Genomic DNA, 23,011 nt, shown 5'->3' on the forward strand with positions numbered 1-23,011 from the left:
GGGTGCCCCATTACCTGCCAGAGGGACCAGCCTGTCCCGTTCTGAGAATTCCCTGTGAGGCTTTCAACTGGAAGCACGTTGAATGTACAGACCCAGTGGTCTCTCCTCGTAAGTTGCTTCTCAGTGATGAATGTGGAATCTCTCTGTTTGAATGTCTTTAATAAAGTTTTTAATTTACTCTGGAAAGAAACTGACAGGCTTTCAATAGGCATTCACTGAGTGCTGTGGGCAGATGGGATGTGTGTCCCAGACCACTGAGCACAGATTATCACAACAAAAACAGCCGTGGACAAAAGAAGCGCATGTTACATCTTTTCAGTGTTTCCTTTTTTTTTTCTTTGAGACGAAGTCTCGCTCTGTTGCCCAGACTGGAGTGCAGTGGCACAATCACAGCTCACAGCAGACTCCGCCTCCCGAGTTCAAGTGATTCTCCTGCCTCAGCCTCTTGAGTAGCTAGGACTACAGGCGCCGCCACCACGCCCGGCTAATTTTTGTATTTTTAGTAGAGATGGGGTTTCACCATGCTGGCCAGGCTGGTCTTGAACTCCCAACCTCCTGATCCGCCCGCTTCAGCCTCCCAAAGTGCTGGGATTACAGGTGTGAGCCACCGTGCCCGGCCTCAGCGTTTTCTTAAAAGGTGCTTTTAGACATAAAGTGCAGATTCATATTGACCGTGATTGTGGCAATTTTAAATGTCTTGACAGCTTTAGCTCTTGGCCATGGACCAAATCATTCCAATGCCCCCCACGCCCTCCCAGGCCCACTGCCAGCTGCATCCTCTTCCCCCCTCAACCCCCTGGAGTCTGTGTTTTAAAGACAAATTACAGAATTCTCAGCATTGAGGCTTCAGCTGGTAAACTGGTCACCCCTGGAGCCCTGGTGTTGGGGATACTCTGATAGTCTTTAATGAAGGGCCGAGTCTCCCTTTCACCTGATCATGGTACAAACTGCACCTGGGGGGTCTTGGGACGGGAGCAGTTCCAAGTCTGACCTGGGCTGCAGGAGCCTGCTGTCTCTGGGCCTGTCACTCCCACAGCCAAGCAGTCGCCTCTGCTTTTCCAGGAAGAGCAGTTTGGGATGTACGTGATCTACAGCAAAAACAAGCCGCAGTCGGATGCCCTGCTCAGCAGCCACGGCAACGCCTTCTTCAAGGTCATCCCCCTCGGCCCGCCCCCCATAGCCTGCCCGGCCCTCAGCCAGGCCGGAGCTGACCCTCTCACCTGGCCCTTGCAGGACAAGCAGCGGGAGCTAGGTGACAAGATGGACCTGGCCTCCTACCTGCTGCGGCCCGTGCAGCGTGTGGCCAAGTACGCGCTGCTACTCCAGGACCTGCTCAAGGAGGCCAGCTGTGGCCTGGCCCAGGGGCAGGAGCTGGGCGAGCTCCGAGCCGCCGAGGTCGTGGTCTGCTTCCAGCTGCGTCACGGCAATGACCTGCTGGCCATGGACGCCATCCGCGGCTGTGACGTAAGTGCCCCAGACGCTGGCAGCTCAGGCAAGCTGGGGGAATTTGAGGCTGCTGGTGAGAAAGTCTTGGCCCCAGCAGCACAGTTTTCTTGGTGATGTGCTGGCAGATTTGCCCCGGAGAAGTCCCTCAAAGCACAGCCTTCTGAAGGCCGCAGCGGGGGCCACCGGGAGGAGGGTCTTACCTGTCTGGGCAATGTCAGGGAGCAGCCAGGCTCGAGGCCCCTGGAGCCCCGGGGTTTGACAATGGCTGGCAGATGTTGGCTGCCGTTCTACAGGACATGCAAAGCAGGCTGGCTCTGAATAACTGGAAGTCTGCTTACCTGGGCTGTATTTAAAACAGGTGGACGTGGGCGCTGCACCCCAGCCCTCTGTGAGAAGGCACTAGGGCCAAGGCGTGGGGCTGACCTTGGCTCGTTCATACGGGCCCGCGGCAGCTCACCCATATGCTGCTGCCCGCGACCGGCCGCATGGGTCTTATCAGGCCCCTCTGCGGGGGTTCTGCAGCTCAGTGTAGTGAAGGCTGCCCTGGCTGCCCCAAACCCCAGATGCCCAAAAGGCCACGGGTGAGCTGAGCAATGGCCGGTGCGTGGGGGCGCTGGCTCCACTCTCGCCTGGGATGGGTGACACCCCAATGGCAGAGCAGGGCCATGGAGGGTGGGACCCCACATGAGCTGGAAAAGGCAGGCCCATCTCGGGCCCCCAACACCGATGGAATCAGGGCTGCTTCTAGGAAGTGGTATAGTCAGTCTTCCTGGTCACTAGTGTGGAGGCGCCTCAGGCTGTCCCAGCATCCTCAGCCAAGGAGCCCTAGGGGCGTCCATGGGATGGAGGTCATGGGAGAGGCTCTGCCAACCGTGCCCATCATGTGGGTAAATTCCACTAGGGGAGGGACAGCCTGGTGGGCACGGTGGCTCCATCTCTGGGGGCTGCTGTCTCCCCTGACCCAGCTTGAAGGGATTTCTGTGGGGAGGAGGGAGGAGCTGTCGGATTCCCAGGGGCTATTTAGTGAGGGGGACTCTAGCACCACCTCAGCAGGGGGTTCCATCAAAATGGACGCAAGGGCTTTGAAGTAGAAAGTTCCATAAATTGCAACAAGGTTTACCTTGTGATCTCTGCACGTATGACCCGGGAACGGGGGCTGGGGTGGGGGTGTGGGACGCTCACCCCCTGAGCAGGGCTCCTCCCCTGTGTGTGGGCCCAGAGGGTCAAACGGGAGGGTTAGGGTGAACTGGGTGAGTTCCTGAGCTTTTAGATGTGATGCTGCAGTTTCTATCCTGATGCTCTTTGAAACCTTTAGCAGCTAACATTAAGGCGGATTTGCCAGATTTTATGGCAGTTTGGCTGCTGTTCCGTCTTGTCACGAAGCTAACACATTTAGACGGAGACAGTGACTTGTGCCACCACAGACGCCGGATTTTCTTGGATGAAATCCACCTGTGTATTCCTCTGCAGGTGAATTTGAAGGAACAGGGGCAGCTGAGATGCCGGGATGAGTTTATCGTTTGCTGCAGGAGGAAGAAGTATCTGAGGCACGTGTTCCTCTTTGAAGACCTCATCCTGTTTAGCAAGACCCAGAAGGTGGAGGGCAGCCACGACGTCTACCTGTACAAGCAGTCCTTCAAGGTAGCGCCCGCCCGGTCCGATCGGGTGCAGGCCGAGCCAGGCCCTCCAAGGGGGTCTCGGACCCTTGTCTCACCTGAGGCCAGCAGAGGAACTGGGAGGGAGTGAAGCGGGGAGGAGCCGCACTGCGATGTTTGTTTTCTGTGGTTCTTGGGTAAATTCTTGAAAACGTTAGCCTTCCAAAAGCTGCAAGGAGAAGTGTGTCTTCTCCAGTCCCATGTCCAGTCGAGGGGCTGAGAAACAAGTGCCTACTCAGTCAGTAACTGCATTTTGGATCCTGTGCAGAGGTGAACACAGGGACAGGCCTTCCCCTGGCTCTCGGAGGTGCACACGGAGGGCTTTGCTGATGCGCCACGGTGGGCAGGTTCCCACTTGTGACTCGGCTGTGCTGAGGGAGGGGAGGTCCCTCCCTTCTTGATAGAGGCCATGAGGGTGCATGGGCTCACACACAAGCAGCCTCACAGACTCGTGCATAGCCTTGCACACTCATGGACAGCTGTCCTTCACATTCACTCTCCCTTGCACACTCATAAGCAGCCTCACACACCCATGAGCAGCGTTGCACACAGGGACAGTCCTGTACACTCTCCTTTGCACGCTCACAAGCAGTCACTCATGAGCAGCCTCACACACACGGACAGCTATCCTGCACACAGGCACTCTCCCTGGCATGGTCACAAGCAGCCTCACACACTCGTGAGCAGTGTGGTCTCGCTCACCCTGACCCATCCCACACATTTGTCATTTGGTGTCTGGGTGAAGTGACCTCCAGCACTGAGGAATTTGGGTAGCCAGTTGTTCAGAGATCTGTGTTCCTGATGGTGCTGCAACGGGTGTTTGCTGACTGCAGACGGCCGAGATCGGGATGACAGAGAACGTCGGGGACAGTGGCTTGAGGTTTGAGATTTGGTTTCGCAGGCGGCGGAAATCTCAGGACACCTACATTCTCCAAGCAAGCTCGGCAGAGGTCAAGAGTGCATGGACCGATGTCATAGGGAGGATCCTGTGGCGGCAGGCACTAAAGAGCAGAGGTGGGAAGATGGGGGCCGCAGGGCCTGCCAGGCTCAGGGGCACAGCTAGGGGTGGGGGTCGGGGCTGGGACTGGGGTGAGAGCCAGGGGCTGAGTCCAGGGGCCAGGGGGCTGGGGGCCAGGGCTAAAGCTGGGGCTGGAGCTGTGGTCAGGGACTGAGTCTAGGGGCTGGGGAATGGGGGCTGGGGCTGGGGTGGGGGCTGGAGACTGAATCCAGGGGCCGGAGGGCCAGCAGGGCCGGGGTGGGGGCTGGAGACTGAGTCCAGGGGTCGGGGGCTAAGGCTAGGAGTGGGGCTGGGGTGGGGACTGGAGACTGAGTCCAGGGGCCGGGGGCCAAGACTAGGAGTGGGGCTGGGGTGGAGGCTAGAGACTGAGTCCAGGGGTCAGGGGCCAAGGCTAGGAGTGGGGCTGGGGTGGAGGCGTGGGTTGGGAGCTGGGCTATCAACCTTAATGCTGAGATTCAGGCGGTATGATTAAATATTGAGTTCACTTGAGCACAAAGTCTGAGGATGGCCAACTGGGAGGACACAGACTTCAAAGGGATGGGGTCATTGCCCCGAAGTGAGGAGGTTTAAGGGCCATTTGTATAGGCACGGTCTGGGGAAACAACAGGATCACATCATTTTCTATACAGGGTTGGTGCACAGTTATAGCAGTTTGGTTGGCTGCAGTCAGCGTTTCTTTTTTGGTAAGGGTGAGGGGTATATTTCGCATTCCACGTTAGGGACAGAATAGCCAAGGGTCTTCTGTCTCAGGGCTCTCTGGTCTGAGCCAGGAACAGGGAGGCAAGGAAATCTCTAACAAAAGGTCAGAAATGAAGGGGCTGAGCTCCGTGACTCGATCTCCAAAGTCAGTCTCTCTAAGGGCCTAATCACTCTGAGGAGCCTCCAGTAGCCGGACTGTCCATTTTCTTCCTCATGGGCACCCAAGAGGCCCACCCGGTCTGGGGCACCTGGGGGCTCCTTGGTCAGCACTTGACAAGAAAGTTCTTGGACTGGACCCGACAGCACTCACACACGTGTCTCTCATGTCCACAAGCGAACATAAGGCACTGCGGCAACCCGAGAGTCCCCCGCAGGTCTGGATCCATGTTTAACCCTCTGGTTGACTTCCTGCCCCTGCCCTGCTGGTCTGGCCCCCGTGGCCCTGGGAGGCTGAGCTCATGGTCAGCCCTCAGTCTTCCTGCAGGTGAGAGGGCCCTCCCCAGAGCACTCATTCCCCACCCTAGGATCCCTTCCCCAGGCCTCCTCCCTCAATGTCCACCCTCGTTTGCTCCCCCTACCGACTTCTTCACTGAGGGTGACTCTCTGTGCTTATTCCTCCAGCCTGGCGGCTGCGAACACCACCTTCACAGCAACCACCCCCCACCCCAGACCTTCTCCCACACTGAGCTCCAACTCCAGGTCCTGCCCCAGCACCTCACTAATAGCCAAAGCCACTGTAAACCCAGCTGTCCCTCTCTACCCTACAAGCCCACCCTGGCAGCTCTGGCCTCTCAGACCTAAAACCCAGGCACCCAAGCTACAGACACGACCAGGGCTCCTGCACGGCTGCACCCCGCCTGAGCCCTGACCCCTCCAGGCAGACACGACCAGGGCTCCTGCACGGCTGCACCCCGCCTGAGCCCTGACCCCTCCAGGCAGACACGACCAGGGCTCCTGCACGGCTGCACCCCGCCTGAGCCCTGACCCCTCCAGGCAGACACGACCAGGGCTCCTGCACGGCTGCACCCCGCCTGAGCCCTGACCCCTCCAGGCAGACACGACCAGGGCTCCTGCACGGCTGCACCCCGCCTGAGCCCTGACCCCTCCAGGCAGACACGACCAGGGCTCCTGCACGGCTGCACCCCGCCTGAGCCCTGACCCCTCCAGGCAGACACGACCAGGGCTCCTGCACGGCTGCACCCCGCCTGAGCCCTGACCCCTCCAGGCAGACACGACCAGGGCTCCTGCACGGCTGCACCCCGCCTGAGCCCTGACCCCTCCAGGCAGACACGACCAGGGCTCCTGCACGGCTGCACCCCGCCTGAGCCCTGACCCCTCCAGGCAGACACGACCAGGGCTCCTGCACGGCTGCACCCCGCCTGAGCCCTGACCCCTCCAGGCAGACACGACCAGGGCTCCTGCACGGCTGCACCCCGCCTGAGCCCTGACCCCTCCAGGCAGACACGACCAGGGCTCCTGCACGGCTGCACCCCGCCTGAGCCCTGACCCCTCCAGGCAGACACGACCAGGGCTCCTGCACGGCTGCACCCCGCCTGAGCCCTGACCCCTCCAGGCAGACACGACCAGGGCTCCTGCACGGCTGCACCCCGCCTGAGCCCTGACCCCTCCAGGCAGACACGACCAGGGCTCCTGCACGGCTGCACCCCGCCTGAGCCCTGACCCCTCCAGGCAGACACGACCAGGGCTCCTGCACGGCTGCACCCCGCCTGAGCCCTGACCCCTCCAGGCAGACACGACCAGGGCTCCTGCACGGCTGCACCCCGCCTGAGCCCTGACCCGTCCAGGCAGACACGACCAGGGCTCCTGCACGGCTGCACCCCGCCTGAGCCCTGACCACTCCAGGCAGACACGACCAGGGCTCCTGCACGGCTGCACCCCGCCTGAGCCCTGACCCCCTCCAGGTGAAACCACCACCTCCCCACCGGCCCCTGAAACACTCCGGAGCCAGCTCTGTCAGACACAGGGGGCCCCATGGCATCGCCACAGGCTCCTCCTCTGGCCCCCAGCCTCCTGGCTACTCCACACCCCCGTGGGCTTCACCCCTGTGCAGCCCCCAACAGCAGTTACTTGGCCAGAGGCCTCACCTCCGAGATGCCACCATCCTGAAGAGCCTTCCTGGCCTTTTTCCTTCCTTTGTAACCCACAGTCCTGCTTCCTGTTTGGGGTCTGCCTGACTGTAGTGCACAAAGTCTCCCTGGGGTCGATCTGTCCATTTCAACCTCTCTGGTGTTCCAAGCACCTGGAGCCTGCAGGAAGTAGGCCCTGCCAGCCTTGAATAATCAGATTCAGAAAATAGAACTAAGTTGATTCAAGCGCAAAGCATGAGAATGGCCACCCCAGAATGCAGCCTCCAAAGGGACGGGGTCCGTGCTCCCAAGTGGGGAAGCTGAGGCTTCACTTACAGAGACAGAAACGGTTGCAGCCAACTTGACAGCAACTTGATTAGTACAGGTTGCTGCATTCCAAGGAAGATTGCTTTAACATTCTGTGAGGAGGCGGAGGCTCTTATCTCTGGTGCTTCCTGGTCATCCCTGACCATTTACCAGAAAAAGCAGAAGGTGCAGCTGATGCTCAGAGACTCGGCATTGCTGGGTTCCTCTCAGGGTTCAGAATAACTTACAGTTCCCACAGCGTTGAGTTCAAATTATTTAGTTTCACAGCCTTCCTCAAACAGGGTCAGGTGGGCAGCTGAGCACAGGGTACGCACACAGGACTCTGCCTGGGCCTGGGGCTGTGGGGCCTGGGCCTGGGGCTGTGGGGCCTGGGCCACAGAGCTGACCAACCTCTGCAGGTACAGCTGGGTCACCTGGAAAGTGGAGCCTAATGCTTTTCAGGTGTGTCTAGGACCTGGCACCCCCTCCCCATTGCCTCATTGGTCACTTAAGGCCTCTTGACTTCTCCAGTTTTGCCAGGGATTTGCCAAATTAGTCTTCTCAGAAAACAGAATTTTGGTTTAATTGATTATCTACACACTTATTTTCCATTTAATTAATTTCTACTCTGTTATTTTGTTGTGTCTACCTTTTTCAGTGTTTCATTTGCTTTTCCTTTCTACCTAATTTCTTGAGGTGGATGCTTATATCATTGAGTTGAGCCTTTGTTTTGTTCTAGTTTTTGTGCCGTATTTAGGACTACAGGCTTTCCCCTAAGCCTGGCTTTAGCTGCATCCCACAAGTTTGTATATGTCATGTGTCTATTCACAGTCAGTTCAGTATATTTTCTAACTTCCACTTTAATTTCTTCTCGGACTCATCATGGGTTATTTAGAAATGTATTACCGAATTTCCAAGATTTTCTAGTTAACTTTGTGATACCAGTTTTGAGTTTAAGACCACTTTGGTCAAATAATATACACTAGAGTTTGTTGTCTGTGGAAGGTATCCGAGTGACCGGCGGCAAATCTGTACAGGTCTGCAGGAACCTCAGTTCTTACCTCCTCCGAAGAAAGAATTTGACTGAGGGATGTAAGGCAGAAAAAGAGACCCAGGCAAGTTTCAGAGCAGGAGTGGAAGTTTATTTAAAAAGGCTTTTAGAGCGGGAAAGAAACGAAAGCACACTTGGAAGAGACCCAAGCGGGCACCGAGATCGAGTGCCCCATTTATCCTTGATCCTAAGACTTTCTGGGCCGGCCCCTTTCCCTTGATTCTCCCCTTAGGCTGGGCTGCCCGTGTGCACAGTGCGCACCTTTCCCTTGGGATGTGAGGATGCACCGTGCGCTTAGGAAGTTGTAGGCATCCCCGTCTGAGGCTTTCTTCCCTTTTCTGTGGGGGGACGTGAGGATGCACCGTGCGCTTAGGAAGTTGTAGGCATCCGCGTCTGAGGCTTTCTTCCCTTTTCTGTGGGGGGGAGGTGAGGATGCCCTGTGTGCTTAGGAAATTGTATGCATCCCCGTCTGAGGCTTTCTTCCCTTTTCTGTGGGGGGACGTGAGGATGCACCGTGTGCTTAGGAAGTTGTAGGCATCCCCATCTGAGGCTTTCTTCCCTTTTCTGTGGGGGGGACGTGAGGATGCACCGTGCGCTTAGGAAGTTGTAGGCATCCCCATCTGAGGCTTTCTTCCCTTTTCTGTGGGGGGGACGTGAGGATGCACCGTGTGCTTAGGAAGTTGTAGGCATCCCCATCTGAGGCTTTCTTCCCTTTTCTGCGGGGGGGACGTGAGGATGCACCGTGCGCTTAGGAAGTTGTAGGCATCCCCGTCTGAGGCTTTCTTCCCTTTTCTGTTGGGGGAACGTGAGGATGCACCGTGCGCTTAGGAAGTTGTAGGCATCCCCATCTGAGGCTTTCTTCCCTTTTCTGTGGGGGGAACGTGAGGATGCCCTGTGTGCTTAGGAAGTTGTAGGCATCCCCATCTGAGGCTTTCTTCCCTTTTCCGTGGGGGGACGTGAGGATGCAGCGTGCGCTTAGGAAGTTGTAGGCATCCGCATCAGGCTTTCTTCCCTTTTCTGTGGGGGGACGTGAGGATGCACCGTGTGCTTAGGAAGTTGTAGGCATCCGCATCTGAGGCTTTCTTCCCTTTTCTGTGGGGGGGACGTGAGGATGCACCGTGTGCTTAGGAAGTTGTAGGCATCCCCATCTGAGGCTTTCTTCCCTTTTCTGTGGGGGGGACGTGAGGATGCACCGTGTGCTTAGGAAGTTGTAGGCATCCGCATCTGAGGCTTTCTTCCCTTTTCTGTGGGGGGGACGTGAGGATGCACCGTGCGCTTAGGAAGTTGTAGGCATCCCCATCTGAGGCTTTCTTCCCTTTTCTGTGGGGGGACGTGAGGATGCACCGTGTGCTTAGGAAGTTGTAGGCATCCCCATCTGAGGCTTTCTTCCCTTTTCTGTGGGGGGAACGTGAGGATGCCCTGTGTGCTTAGGAAGTTGTAGGCATCCCCATCTGAGGCTTTCTTCCCTTTTCTGTGGGGGGAACGTGAGGATGCACCGTGCGCTTAGGAAGTTGTAGGCATCCCCGTCTGAGGCTTTCTTCCCTTTTCTGTGGGGGGAACGTGAGGATGCACCGTGCGCTTAGGAAGTTGTAGGCATCCCCGTCTGAGGCTTTCTTCCCTTTTCTGTGGGGGGATGTGAGGATGCACCGTGCGCTTAGGAAGTTGTAGGCATCCGCATCTGAGGCATTCTTCCCTTTTCTGTGGGGGGGACGTGAGGATGCACCGTGCGCTTAGGAAGTTGTAGGCATCCCCATCTGAGGCTTTCTTCCCTTTTCTGTGGGGGGACGTGAGGATGCACCGTGCGCTTAGGAAGTGGTACGCATCCGCATCTGAGGCTTTCTTCCCTTTTCTGTGGGGGGGACGTGAGGATGCACCGTGCGCTTAGGAAGTTGTAGGCATCCACATCTGAGGCTTTCTTCCCTTTTCTGTGGGGTGACGTGAGGATGCACTGTGTGCTTAGGAAGTTGTAGGCATCCGCATCTGAGGCTTTCTTCCCTTTTCTGTGGGGGGGACGTGAGGATGCCCTGTGTGCTTAGGAAATTGTATGCATCCCCGTCTGAGGCTTTCTTCCCTTTTCTGTGGGGGGACGTGAGGATGCACCGTGCGCTTAGGAAGTTGTACGCATCCCCATCTGAGGCTTTCTTCCCTTTTCTGTGGGGGGACGTGAGGATGCACCGTGCGCTTAGGAAGTTGTACGCATCCCCATCTGAGGCTTTCTTCCCTTTTCTGTGGGGGGAAGTGAGGATGCACCGTGTGCTTAGGAAGTTGTAGGCATCCCCATCTGAGGCTTTCTTCCCTTTTCTGTGGGGGGGACGTGAGGATGCCCTGTGTGCTTAGGAAGTTGTAGGCATCCGCATCTGAGGCTTTCTTCCCTTTTCTGTGGGGGGGACGTGAGGATGCACCGTGTGCTTAGGAAATTGTATGCATCCCCGTCTGAGGCTTTCTTCCCTTTTCTGTGGGGGGACGTGAGGATGCACCGTGCGCTTAGGAAGTTGTAGGCATCCGCGTCTGAGGCTTTCTTCCCTTTTCTGTGGGGGGGAGGTGAGGATGCCCTGTGTGCTTAGGAAATTGTATGCATCCCCGTCTGAGGCTTTCTTCCCTTTTCTGTGGGGGGACGTGAGGATGCACCGTGCGCTTAGGAAGTTGTAGGCATCCGCGTCTGAGGCTTTCTTCCCTTTTCTGTGGGGGGGACGTGAGGATGCCCTGTGTGCTTAGGAAGTTGTAGGCATCCGCATCTGAGGCTTTCTTCCCTTTTCTGTGGGGGGACGTGAGGATGCACCGTGCGCTTAGGAAGTTGTAGGCATCCGCATCTGAGGCTTTCTTCCCTTTTCTGTGGGGGGACGTGAGGATGCACCGTGCGCTTAGGAAGTTGTAGGCATCCCCATCTGAGGCTTTCTTCCCTTTTCTGTGGGGGGGACGTGAGGATGCCCTGTGTGCTTAGGAAGTTGTAGGCATCCGCATCTGACGCTTTCTTCCCTTTTCTGTGGGGGGGGACGTGAGGATGCCCTGTGTGCTTAGGAAATTGTATGCATCCCCGTCTGAGGCTTTCTTCCCTTTTCTGTGGGGGGGACGTGAGGATGCACCGTGCGCTTAGGCAGTTGTAGGCATCCGCGTCTGAGGCTTTCTTCCCTTTTCTGTGGGTGGGACGTGAGGATGCCCTGTGTGCTTAGGAAATTGTATGCATCCCCGTCTGAGGCTTTCTTCCCTTTTCTGTGGGGGGACGTGAGGATGCACCCTGTGCTTAGGAAGTTGTAGGCATCCCCATCTGAGGCTTTCTTCCCTTTTCTGTGGGGGGACGTGAGGATGCACCGTGTGCTTAGGAAGTTGTAGGCATCCCCGTCTGAGGCTTTCTTCCCTTTTCTGTGGGGGGAACGTGAGGATGAACCGTGCGCTTAGGAAGTTGTAGGCATCCCCGTCTGAGGCTTTCTTCCCTTTTCTGTGGGGGGACGTGAGGATGCACCGTGTGCTTAGGAAGTTGTAGGCATCCCCGTCTGAGGCTTTCTTCCCTTTTCTGTGGGGGGAACGTGAGGATGCACCGTGTGCTTAGGAAGTTGTAGGCATCCCCGTCTGAGGCTTTCTTCCCTTTTCTGTGGGGGGACGTGAGGATGCACCGTGCGCTTAGGAAGTTGTAGGCATCCGCATCTGAGGCTTTCTTCCCTTTTCTGTGGGGAGGACGTGAGGATGCACCGTGTGCTTAGGAAGTTGTAGGCATCCCCATCTGAGGCTTTCTTCCCTTTTCTGTGGGGGGACGTGAGGATGCACCGTGCGCTGAGGAAGTTGTAGGCATCCCCATCTGAGGCTTTCTTCCCTTTTCTGCGGGGGGGACGTGAGGATGCGCCGTGCGCTTAGGAAGTTGTAGTCATCCCCATCTGAGGCTTTCTTCCCTTTTCTGTGGGGGGGACGTGAGGATGCGCCGTGCGCTTAGGAAGTTGTAGGCATCCCCATCTGAGGCTTTCTTCCCTTTTCTGTGGGGGGGACGTGAGGATGCACCGTGTGCTTAGGAAGTTGTAGGCATCCGCATCTGAGGCTTTCTTCCCTTTTCTGTGGGGGGGACGTGAGGATGCACCGTGCGCTTAGGAAATTGTATGCATCCCCGTCTGAGGCTTTCTTCCCTTTTCTGTGGGGGGGACGTGAGGATGCACCGTGCGCTTAGGAAGTTGTAGGCATCCGCGTCTGAGGCTTTCTTCCCTTTTCTGTGGGGGGGAGGTGAGGATGCCCTGTGTGCTTAGGAAATTGTATGCATCCCCGTCTGAGGCTTTCTTCCCTTTTCTGTGGGGGGACGTGAGGATGCACCGTGCGCTTAGGAAGTTGTAGGCATCCCCATCTGAGGCTTTCTTCCCTTTTCTGTGGGGGGGACGTGAGGATGCCCTGTGTGCTTAGGAAGTTGTAGGCATCCGCATCTGACGCTTTCTTCCCTTTTCTGTGGGGGGGACGTGAGGATGCCCTGTGTGCTTAGGAAATTGTATGCATCCCCGTCTGAGGCTTTCTTCCCTTTTCTGTGGGGGGGACGTGAGGATGCACCGTGCGCTTAGGCAGTTGTAGGCATCCGCGTCTGAGGCTTTCTTCCCTTTTCTGTGGGTGGGACATGAGGATGCCCTGTGTGCTTAGGAAATTGTATGCATCCCCGTCTGAGGCTTTCTTCCCTTTTCTGTGGGGGGACGTGAGGATGCACCCTGTGCTTAGGAAGTTGTAGGCATCCCCATCTGAGGCTTTCTTCCCTTCTCTGTGGGGGGACGTGAGGATGCACCGTGTGCTTAGGAAGTTGTAGGCATCCCCGTCTGAGGCTTTCTTCCCTTTTCTGTTGGGGGAACGTGAGGATGCCCTGTGTGCTTAGGAAATTGTATGCATCCCCGTCTGAGGCTTTCTTCCCTTTTCTGTGGGGGGACGTGAGGATGCACCCTGTGCTTAGGAAGTTGTAGGCATCCCCATCTGAGGCTTTCTTCCCTTCTCTGTGGGGGGACGTGAGGATGCACCGTGTGCTTAGGAAGTTGTAGGCATCCCCGTCTGAGGCTTTCTTCCCTTTTCTGTGGGGGGACGTGAGGATGCACCCTGTGCTTAGGAAGTTGTAGGCATCCCCATCTGAGGCTTTCTTCCCTTCTCTGTGGGGGGACGTGAGGATGCACCGTGTGCTTAGGAAGTTGTAGGCATCCCCGTCTGAGGCTTTCTTCCCTTTTCTGTGGGGGGAACGTGAGGATGCACCGTGCGCTTAGGAAGTTGTAGGCATCCCCGTCTGAGGCTTTCTTCCCTTTTCTGTGGGGGGACGTGAGGATGCGCCGTGCGCTTAGGAAGTTGTAGGCATCCCCGTCTGAGGCTTTCTTCCCTTTTCTGTGGGGGGGACGTGAGGATGCACCGTGTGCTTAGGAAGTTGTAGGCATCCCCGTCTGAGGCTTTCTTCCCTTTTCTGTGGGGGGAACGTGAGGATGCACCGTGTGCTTAGGAAATTGTAGGCATCCCCGTCTCAGGCTTTCTTCCCTTTTCTGTGGGGGGACGTGAGGATGCACCGTGCGCTTAGGAAGTTGTAGGCATCCGCATCTGAGGCTTTCTTCCCTTTTCTGTGGGGGGGACGTGAGGATGCACCGTGTGCTTAGGAAGTTGTAGGCATCCCCGTCTGAGGCTTTCTTCCCTTTTCTGTGGGGGGACGTGAGGATGCACCGTGCGCTGAGGAAGTTGTAGGCATCCCCGTCTGAGGCTTTCTTCCCTTTTCTGTGGGGGGGACGTGAGGATGCGCCGTGCGCTTAGGAAGTTGTAGGCATCCCCGTCTGAGGCTTTCTTCCCTTTTCTGTGGGGGGGACGTGAGGATGCGCCGTGCGCTTAGGAAGTTGTAGGCATCCCCGTCTGAGGCTTTCTCCCCTTTTCTGTGGGGGGACGTGAGGATGCACCGTGCGCTTAGGAAGTTGTAGGCATCCCCATCTGAGGCTTTCTTCCCTTTTCTGTGGGGGGGACGTGAGGATGCGCCGTGCGCTTAGGAAGTTGTAGGCATCCCCATCTGTGGCTTTCTTCCCTTTTCTGTGGGGGGGACGTGAGGATGCACCGTGCGCTTAGGAAGTTGTAGGCATCCCCATCTGAGGCTTTCTTCCCTTTTCTGTGGGGGGGACGTGAGGATGCACCGTGCGCTTAGGAAGTTGTAGGCATCCCCGTCTGAGGCTTTCTTCCCTTTTCTGTTGGGGGAACGTGAGGATGCACCGTGCGCTTAGGAAGTTGTAGGCATCCCCGTCTGAGGCTTTCTTCCCTTTTCTGTTGGGGGAACGTGAGGATGCACCGTGCGCTTAGGAAGTTGTACGCATCCCCATCTGAGGCTTTCTTCCCTTTTCTGTGGGGGGAACGTGAGGATGCCCTGTGCGCTTAGGAAGTTGTAGGCATCCCCATCTGAGGCTTTCTTCCCTTTTCTGTTGGGGGAACGTGAGGATGCACCGTGCGCTTAGGAAGTTGTAGGCATCCCCATCTGAGGCTTTCTTCCCTTTTCTGTGGGGGGACGTGAGGATGCACCGTGCGCTTAGGAAGTTGTAGGCATCCCCATCTGAGGCTTTCTTCCCTTTTCTGTTGGGGGAACGTGAGGATGCACCGTGCGCTTAGGAAGTTGTAGGCATCCCCATCTGAGGCTTTCTTCCCTTTTCTGTGGGGGGACGTGAGGATGCACCGTGCGCTTAGGAAGTTGTACGCATCCCCATCTGAGGCTTTCTTCCCTTTTCTGTGGGGGGACGTGAGGATGCACCGTGCGCTTCGGAAGTTGTACGCATCCCCATCTGAGGCTTTCTTCCCTTTTCTGTGGGGGGAAGTGAGGATGCACCGTGTGCTTAGGAAGTTGTAGGCATCCGCATCTGAGGCTTTCTTCCCTTTTCTGTTTGGGGAACGTGAGGATGCACCGTGCGCTTAGGAAGTTGTAGGCATCCCCATCTGAGGCTTTCTTCCCTTTTCTGTGGGGGGAACGTGAGGATGCCCTGTGTGCTTAGGAAGTTGTAGGCATCCCCATCTGAGGCTTTCTTCCCTTTTCTGTGGGGGGACGTGAGGATGCACCGTGCGCTTAGGAAGTTGTAGGCATCCGCATCTGAGGCTTTCCTCCCTTTTCTGTGGGGGGACGTGAGGATGCACCGTGTGCTTAGGAAGTTGTAGGCATCCGCATCTGAGGCTTTCTTCCCTTTTCTGTGGGGGGTACGTGAGGATGCCCTGTGTGCTTAGGAAGTTGTAGGCATCCCCATCTGAGGCTTTCTTCCCTTTTCTGTTGGGGGAACGTGAGGATGCACCGTGCGCTTAGGAAGTTGTAGGCATCCCCATCTGAGGCTTTCTTCCCTTTTCTGTGGGGGGACGTGAGGATGCACCGTGCGCTTAGGAAGTTGTAGGCATCCCCATCTGAGGCTTTCTTCCCTTTTCTGTTGGGGGAACGTGAGGGTGCACCGTGCGCTTAGGAAGTTGTAGGCATCCCCATCTGAGGCTTTCTTCCCTTTTCTGTGGGGGGGACGTGAGGATGCACCGTGCGCTTAGGAAGTTGTACGCATCCCCATCTGAGGCTTTCTTCCCTTTTCTGTGGGGGGACGTGAGGATGCACCGTGTGCTTAGGAAGTTGTAGGCATCCGCATCTGAGGCTTTCTTCCCTTTTCTGTGGGGGGACGTGAGGATGCACCGTGTGCTTAGGAAGTTGTAGGCATCCGCATCTGAGCCTTTCTTCCCTTTTCTGTGGGGGGGACGTGAGGATGCCCTGTGTGCTTAGGAAATTGTATGCATCCCCATCTGAGGCTTTCTTCCCTTTTCTGGTGGGGTTCCCCCTAAAGGTCACATTCTACCATTTTGTCTCTTAATGCACAAAGTTGCTTCTCCTGGCACCTGCCTTCAATTAACACTTTAGTACAGCAGTTGTGGACCATCAGGAAACGGCCTCTCCCTGGCACTGGCTCCCAAGGTGCCACTTTTAGAGAGACAGTGCAAATATGCCGAGCCATCACCCGACATTCCCAATGGGTGGGGGAGCCTCTCCTGCCCCGCTCTTGCCTGTCTAACTACCTGTAACAGCTTCGATTATTTGAAATGTTGTATATCCTAGCATTTTGGTAAATTTTCCATGTGCACGTGAAGAGAAAGTGTGCTTTGTAGTTGTTATTGCAGAGTTCTGATCATGTTTTGAAAATTATGCTTTTCAGATTTTTTATATCCTTATTGGCTTTTTGGCTGCTTATCACTTACTAGGAAAATTATGTGAAAATGTCCCATGATGATGTAAATTTGAATTTGTCTATTTTTCTTTTTGTTCTGTCAATTTTTGCTTCCTATGTTTTGAAGCTAAATTAGTAGGTGCATAGTAATATAGAATTGCTATATCTTCCTAGAAACAGAGCCTCTTTGATCATAATGAAATGCAACTCTTTATTTTTAGCAGTGCCTTTTGCCTTAGATCTACAGTTGTCCCTCTATGTCCATGGGGATGCGGTCCAGGACTCCCCCATGGATACCCAAATCTGCAGTTGTTCAAGTCGCTGATATGAAATGGAACAGTAGTTGCATAGAACCTACACACATGCTCCTATATACTTTAAATCATCTGTAGATTACTTATAATCCATAATACAATGAAAATGCTTATAAATAGCTGTTATATTGGTTTTTTATTTGTATTTTTAACTTTTATTGTTAATTGCTTTTTGTTCAAATATTTTTGATCCTTGGTGGAACCTGTGGATATGGAACCCACAGATACAGAAGGCCAACTGTGCTTCCTAATTAATATAGGTATTCCAGTTTCCTTTTGCAAAGTTAGTGTTTACACAACACATACTTCTCCATGTTCTTACTTGGAACTTTTGGTGTTCTTATATTTGAGATATGTCTCTTGTAAAAGGCATATGTTTGATTTCACTTTTATCTTTTTATCTAGTTTGACTAACCTTGTCTTTAAATTGGAGTAGTGTGTTTACATTTAATGTAATTTGGCTATAAATCGAGTATCTTACTCTTTGTTTTCTACCTATTTGGTGAGAACAGGGGAGTGAGAGAGGAGGGGAAGGCCATGGAGGGTGATTGATGGGCAGGTCCTTGCACACACCCTCTGGAAGACAGGCACACTGAGGCACTGTCCCATATGCTGAGGGACCCCCACATACTGAAGGACCTGGGTGTTTTTCTGCCAACTCCTGTCCCTCATTGTTGAGGCTCCTCCTGGTGTGTGAACCACCTGATGCTTCTGTCCCATCCACAGGAAGGCGGGGAACACCCCCCAGGCAGAGAGACCTGGGCAGCCACCGCCATGAATGAGAGCTCTCTGGCTGCCCCCAGGCCAGCTATGCTCTGACGGCCAAGCATGGTGGTCCTTGCCTGTGTCTGAGCGTGGGGTTAGTTCTGGAACATTTGATCACTTCTCCTGCTCCACTCTCTGCACTCCACCTGGAACTCCCGATTACACGTATGACCTTTTTACATGTTCCTATGTTTCTCGTGTGATTTCTGTGTTTCGATCACGTCTTCCCTGCTTCTGTGTGTTTTCCACTCATCTTAAAGTTCATTGATCTGCTTTGCTATTAAACTCACTTATTTCATTATTGGTTTATTTTTGATATGTAGGTTTGTGTTTGATTCCTTTTATTTGATGGATTTCGGTTTCCTTTTGAGACTCTCTATCCTGTGATCTACTTCCTGCCACATTAATCCTGGTTACCTCCACGGCCTGTCTGAGACGTCCAAACCTTTATCTCATGGATGTTTAATTATCTGGGGTTTTCCTCAGCCTTTCCTCATTTTGTCCTTTCTCCGGGTGTGCCTGATAATTTTTTTTATTAAGTAGTAGATATGATGTAGGAAATGTGTAAGGATCATTTGAGGCCCGGGCTGGTGTCTTCACCTCCAGAGGATTTATTTTTGTGGGAAGAGCAGGGGTGGTTCATCTGAACGCACTCCGGGGAGGGACTGCATGAAGTCTGCCTCAGACCTTTGGGCAGCTGATCCAGCTTCCGTTTGTCCCACTCCTGGCAAAGTCCATGCTCCCTTTTCAGGTCCCCACTGAATGTCTGGGAGTTTCCCAGGCCCTTCCTCCCAGTGGTCCTTGAATTCCAGATTTTATCTCCCCACCCTGTGCGTTTTCAGAAGCTCTCAGCCTCCAAGCTCCAAGATGAGCTCTCTGCTCATCCGCCACCAGCAGTGCCCTGAGGGGTAGAAAGGTGTAAAGTTTCCAGTGGCCTGTGAGTGCCACATCTGCCCAGGACATTGGCCCTTTGAGGCTAGATTGCCTTGTCACCTCCAGAAAACCTTCAGAAAGTGTGTCTAGCTTTTCTGGTTGTTCTTGGCCGTGGGCTTGGATGTAAGGTACACGAGCAAACCCACTGCAGCCAGAGGAGGAAGCTGTCCCGCGTCCACGTGCACAGCTCTAACCCTAAAATAGCGCTTCGGAGTTAGGGGAAGAGCAATGTCCTGTTCACTGCCCAACTCCAAGCCCTGTGTCCCGGGCAGCCACACTCAGCCCTTTCCCTGCAAGAGGGGACACTCGCTCTTGATAAACCAGCTTTGCACGTTACCTATTGGTGAAGATGATCAGTAACTCTGTGACTGTAGCACACACACACTGCACTTCTTCCCGTTCTCCCAAGACCTCTGGAAAACAATTCTTACTATAATATTCTTCAGCATAGGCATTAGGACTACATACATGCAGTTATGTTTTCTATCCTCATACATTCTCCTTACAATTCATATCTTCTTCTTTGCTTAATTTGACCAAGAAAAAGTTCATTCCCAAACTCTCACCCTATGCTTAGCTCTCCTCTCAATATTCAAACTCCTAGAAACCTGTTGTTTTGTCGTTCCCATGGACACGGCTCCCAGGCCTCTGACCCCTGCTCTAATTGGGACCTGCTGTGTGGCCCTCCCTTGCTTACCAGGCTGACAGGAACCCTTCCTCACCCCCAGGTTGGACACGCCGTTTCCAAGGCCTCATGGCTTCCTTTTTCTTGGTTACTGCCTTGGGCTCCCTGGGAGAGATCTCTTTGGTGCCGAAAACCGGAACGGGAAGCCTCAGTACCCTGGCCCCCCAGGCCCCTCGTGGGGCAGGGTGGGTATACCCTGTACACCCTCCTGGTTTGGGCTGAGGGCATTAGGGGTACCGGGCGTCTTTGGGGTGGCATTAGCCCCCGAGTTGCTTTGGAAACTGTCATACTTTCTTCTGTCTTAGAACTCAGAATCCAAGAAATGGCATCCATGGGGACAGGCAACCAGCCATTCATGGATGTCAAGCCCAGAGACCGGACCCCTGACTGTGCAGTGATAAGCGACCGGGCTCCCAAATGTGCAGTGATGAGCGACCGGGTCCCCGACAGCATCGTCAAGGGCACAGGTACAGTGGCTCAGTCCTGCCCTCACTCACCCTGCAGAGGGCACTGGGCCTGTCATCAAGGGCACGGGTACGGTGGCGTCGGCCCCGCCCTCACTCGTCCTGCAGAGGGCACTGGGCCAGTGGCCGACATGGTGGGTTGGATGGGCATGACTGCAGTGGCAAAGCCTGGTCGGCCTTTCAGACGGCTCTGATCCCATTCCCGAACCTGGGCTGCACTTCTGGAGTGGAAGACAGCCTGATGTGCTTTCTGTCCCTTTCCAGAGTCACAAATGAGAGGGTCCACAGCGGTGTCCTCCTCTGACCACACCGCCCCCTTCAAGCGACCACACTCCACCATCTCAGACAGCAGCACCTCCTCTTCTAGCAGCCAGTCCTCCTCCATCCTGGGATCGCTGGGCCTGCTTGTGTCCTCCAGCCCAGCCCACCCGGGCCTATGGAGCCCTGCCTACAGCCCCTGGTCATCTGATATCAGAGCCTGCGTCGAGGAAGATGAGCCAGAGCCAGAACTGGAGACGGGCACCCAGGCTGCAGTGCGTGAGGGGGCTCCTGCTGTGCTGCTGAGCCGCACACGCCAGGCCTGATGACTGTCAGGGTGGCAGTGCCCATCATGTGGCTAGAACGATACAGAGGGAGCAGCACGCCAGGCCTGATGACTCTGGGGGTGGCGGTGTCCATCGCATGGCTGGAACGATCCAGAGGGAATAGCACAGCAGGTGTCCAGGTATTTCCCAGGATTTTAGACATTCCCTAACATTTTCAAACAAATTTATAATTTTGTCTTATTTAAAAAACAAACCTTCCACTTCCACCCAAGACAACAGCATAGGAAACAGACAAAAAAAGACTAAACATGAAACAAAAGATGTCAAGACACAAGACATTTGGCAACAAAGGACCGCGATCCCTGAGAGACAGGAAAACGGGAGGTGAGCCCGGTGATGGCCTCAGACCTCCCTCCGCCTTGAGAGTTTGCAGGCCTCAGTGCAGGGAGGGGCCCAGGAAGAGCCCAGCAGCCTCCGTGAGTTGAAGAGACCAAGTCAGCAGGAGTTGGCAGGTCAGAGTGCCAGAGAGAGATGCCTGCATGGGGAAAGACTCATCAGATCAGCCCCTCCAGCACCTAGTGGGTTGCTACCCATTCGCACACTCAAACAGGGAGGCTACCAAGGCTGGGAGCAACCTTTGAAAAGACCAGAGATCAATTCCTGGTACTCATGTGGGCTGGGGACAGGACCCGTTCCCACCAGCCAGACTAGGGAAACTGTCAACAGATCAATTCCTGGTACTCATGTGGGCTGGGGACAGGACCCGTTCCCACCAGCCAGACTAGGGAAACTCTCAACAGATCAATTCCTGGTACTCATGTGGGCTGGGGACAGGACCCGTTCCCACCAGCCAGACTAGGGAAACTCTCAACAGATCAATTCCTGATACTCATGTGGGCTGGGGACAGGACCCACTCCCACCAGCCAGACTAGGGAAACTCTCAATAGATCAATTCCTGGTACTCATGTGGGCTGGGGACAGGACCCACTCCCGCCAGCCAGACTAGGGAAACTCTCAACAGATCAATTCCTGATACTCATGTGGGCTGGGGACAGGACCCACTCCCACCAGCCAGACTAGGAAAACTCCCAATCTGTGAGCATTAGGTGGAGTTCTCAGAAAATCTTGCCTCAGGAATGGGGATAATTAGCCCTAGACTGAGCCCTGCTCCTGACTCACCTACAAAATCATAAAAGCAAGACCTAAAATGATCAAACCATTCCCAGATAATTCACTCTATCCCAGAACAAAGCTCTAGATGATCTAGGGGTTATCAAAGTGTCCGCACCCTGCAAGGTAAACTCACAGTGCCTGACCTCAGAGTGCCAGGCGTGCAGAGGAGCAGCCAAAGGCAAACACGCCAAGGAGAGTCGCCTGGCAAAGCCAACCACCCAGAGCCGGCGTCTGTGCTAGAATCACAGAATTCAAACTGTGGCTGAAATCGCAGCCCAGGCGTCCAGAAAGTTAAAGCTAAGAACCTATAATCCCAGCACTTTGGGAGGCCGAGGCAGGCGGATCACGAGGTCAGGAGATCAAGACCATCCTGGCTAACATGGTGAAACCCCGCCTACTAAAAATACAAAAAATTAGCCGGGCATGGTGTTGGCCGCCTGTAGTCCCAGCTACTTGGGAGGCTGAGGCAAGAGAATGGCATGAACCCGGGAGGCGGAGTTTGCAGTGAGCTGAGATCACGCCACTGCACTCCAGCCTGGGCGACAGAGCAAGACTCTGTCTCAAAAAAAAGGTTAAGAAATGACTTAATGGAAGAGATTCAGAAGACCCAGACCGACCTTACAGGGATGAGAAACTACAATATTGACAGTGGAAACTATCCTGGATGGGGTAACAGATTGGATTTCACAGAAGAGACCATGAGGCACCTTGAAGACACATCAGTGGAAACTATTTGCATTTGTTGGGCCTCCAGAGAGACAGAACCAATAGGAGATAGCTAGATATATATACAGACGATAGATAGATAGATAGATAGATAGATAGATAGATAGATAGATAGATAGATAGATGATAGACTGACAGACAGATGAGAGGGGCCTTAGGGGCATTGGCTGACACAATTTTGGCAGGTCAAGAGCCCCACAATAGGCCATCCACAAGCTGGAGACCCAAGGAAGCTGCTAGTGTGCCCAGTCCGAGTCCTAAAGCCTCAGAGCCAGGGAAGCCAGTGGTGTAATTCTCAGAGGCCAAAGGCCTGAGAACCTGGGGGCCACTGGTATAAGTCTGGAGTCCACAGACCCAGTGAACTCCAAACACAAGAGATATGAGTGCACATCATAATCAAATTGCATATAACCAGTGATAAACAGAAAATCCTAAAACCAGTCAGAGGACAAGGGCATGTTCTGTTGGGAGGCACAAAGCTGATGAGGATGGCTGACTCCTCAGGAGCAGCATGGGTGAGAGGCAGTGGAATGTACTAAGGAGAAAACTGCCAAATTCACATTCTGTACCTGACAAAATCTTTCCAAAGCAATGGTGACATAAAGACATTTTCACACACACAGAAACTAAGAGTTTCATCCCCAGCAGACCTGCACTACAAGAAATGTTAAATGATGTGCTTCAGGGAAAAGAAAAATGAAGAGCATGTGCACCATTCAAGATTTTCCTCGTTATTTAAATCCCTTTAGCCCGTCTCCCATTTGCCCCAAGAAATGAGTGCTGGCAGTGAGCTGCACTTTTTTTTTCTCTAAACGGGAAATGGGTTAAAAGATGAGTGGCTTGGCCGGGTGCGGTGGCTCATGTCTCTAATCCCAGCACTTTGGGAGGCTGAGGCCAGAGGATCACTTGAGCCCAGGAATTGGGGGGTCATCCTGGGAAACATGGCAAGACCGCATCTCTATTAAAAATAAATAAAAGTTAACTGACTGTTTAAACAAA

At 54.4% G+C, this 23,011-nt stretch overlaps 1 protein-coding gene across 3 annotated transcripts in view; it reads left to right on the plus strand.

The window, feature by feature from the left end:
- Window positions 1-23,011, plus strand: part of PLEKHG4B (pleckstrin homology and RhoGEF domain containing G4B) — a 103,419-nt gene extending 80,408 nt beyond the window's left edge. Inside the window, exons 15-20 of one of the 3 annotated variants that reach the window (XR_010112090.1) lie at window positions 1,063-1,152; window positions 1,234-1,464; window positions 2,917-3,087; window positions 3,935-4,115; window positions 17,447-17,650; window positions 19,409-19,549. Coding sequence is in view for 1 of the 3 variants with exons in the window: in XM_063604077.1 (XP_063460147.1) it covers window positions 1,063-1,152; window positions 1,234-1,464; window positions 2,917-3,087; window positions 3,935-4,115; window positions 19,409-19,570; window positions 19,832-20,151 (1,155 nt within the window). In the remaining 2 variants the exon portion in view is untranslated. Of the gene's footprint in view, window positions 1-1,062; window positions 1,153-1,233; window positions 1,465-2,916; window positions 3,088-3,934; window positions 4,116-17,446; window positions 17,651-19,408; window positions 19,571-19,831 lie in introns of those variants that run through there. The other 2 variants (XM_063604077.1, XR_010112091.1) reach the window with 2 other exon arrangements.

This window comes from Pan paniscus, chromosome 4 (assembly GCF_029289425.2).
Source record: "Pan paniscus chromosome 4, NHGRI_mPanPan1-v2.0_pri, whole genome shotgun sequence".
NCBI classification, from domain to species: domain Eukaryota; kingdom Metazoa; phylum Chordata; class Mammalia; order Primates; family Hominidae; genus Pan; species Pan paniscus.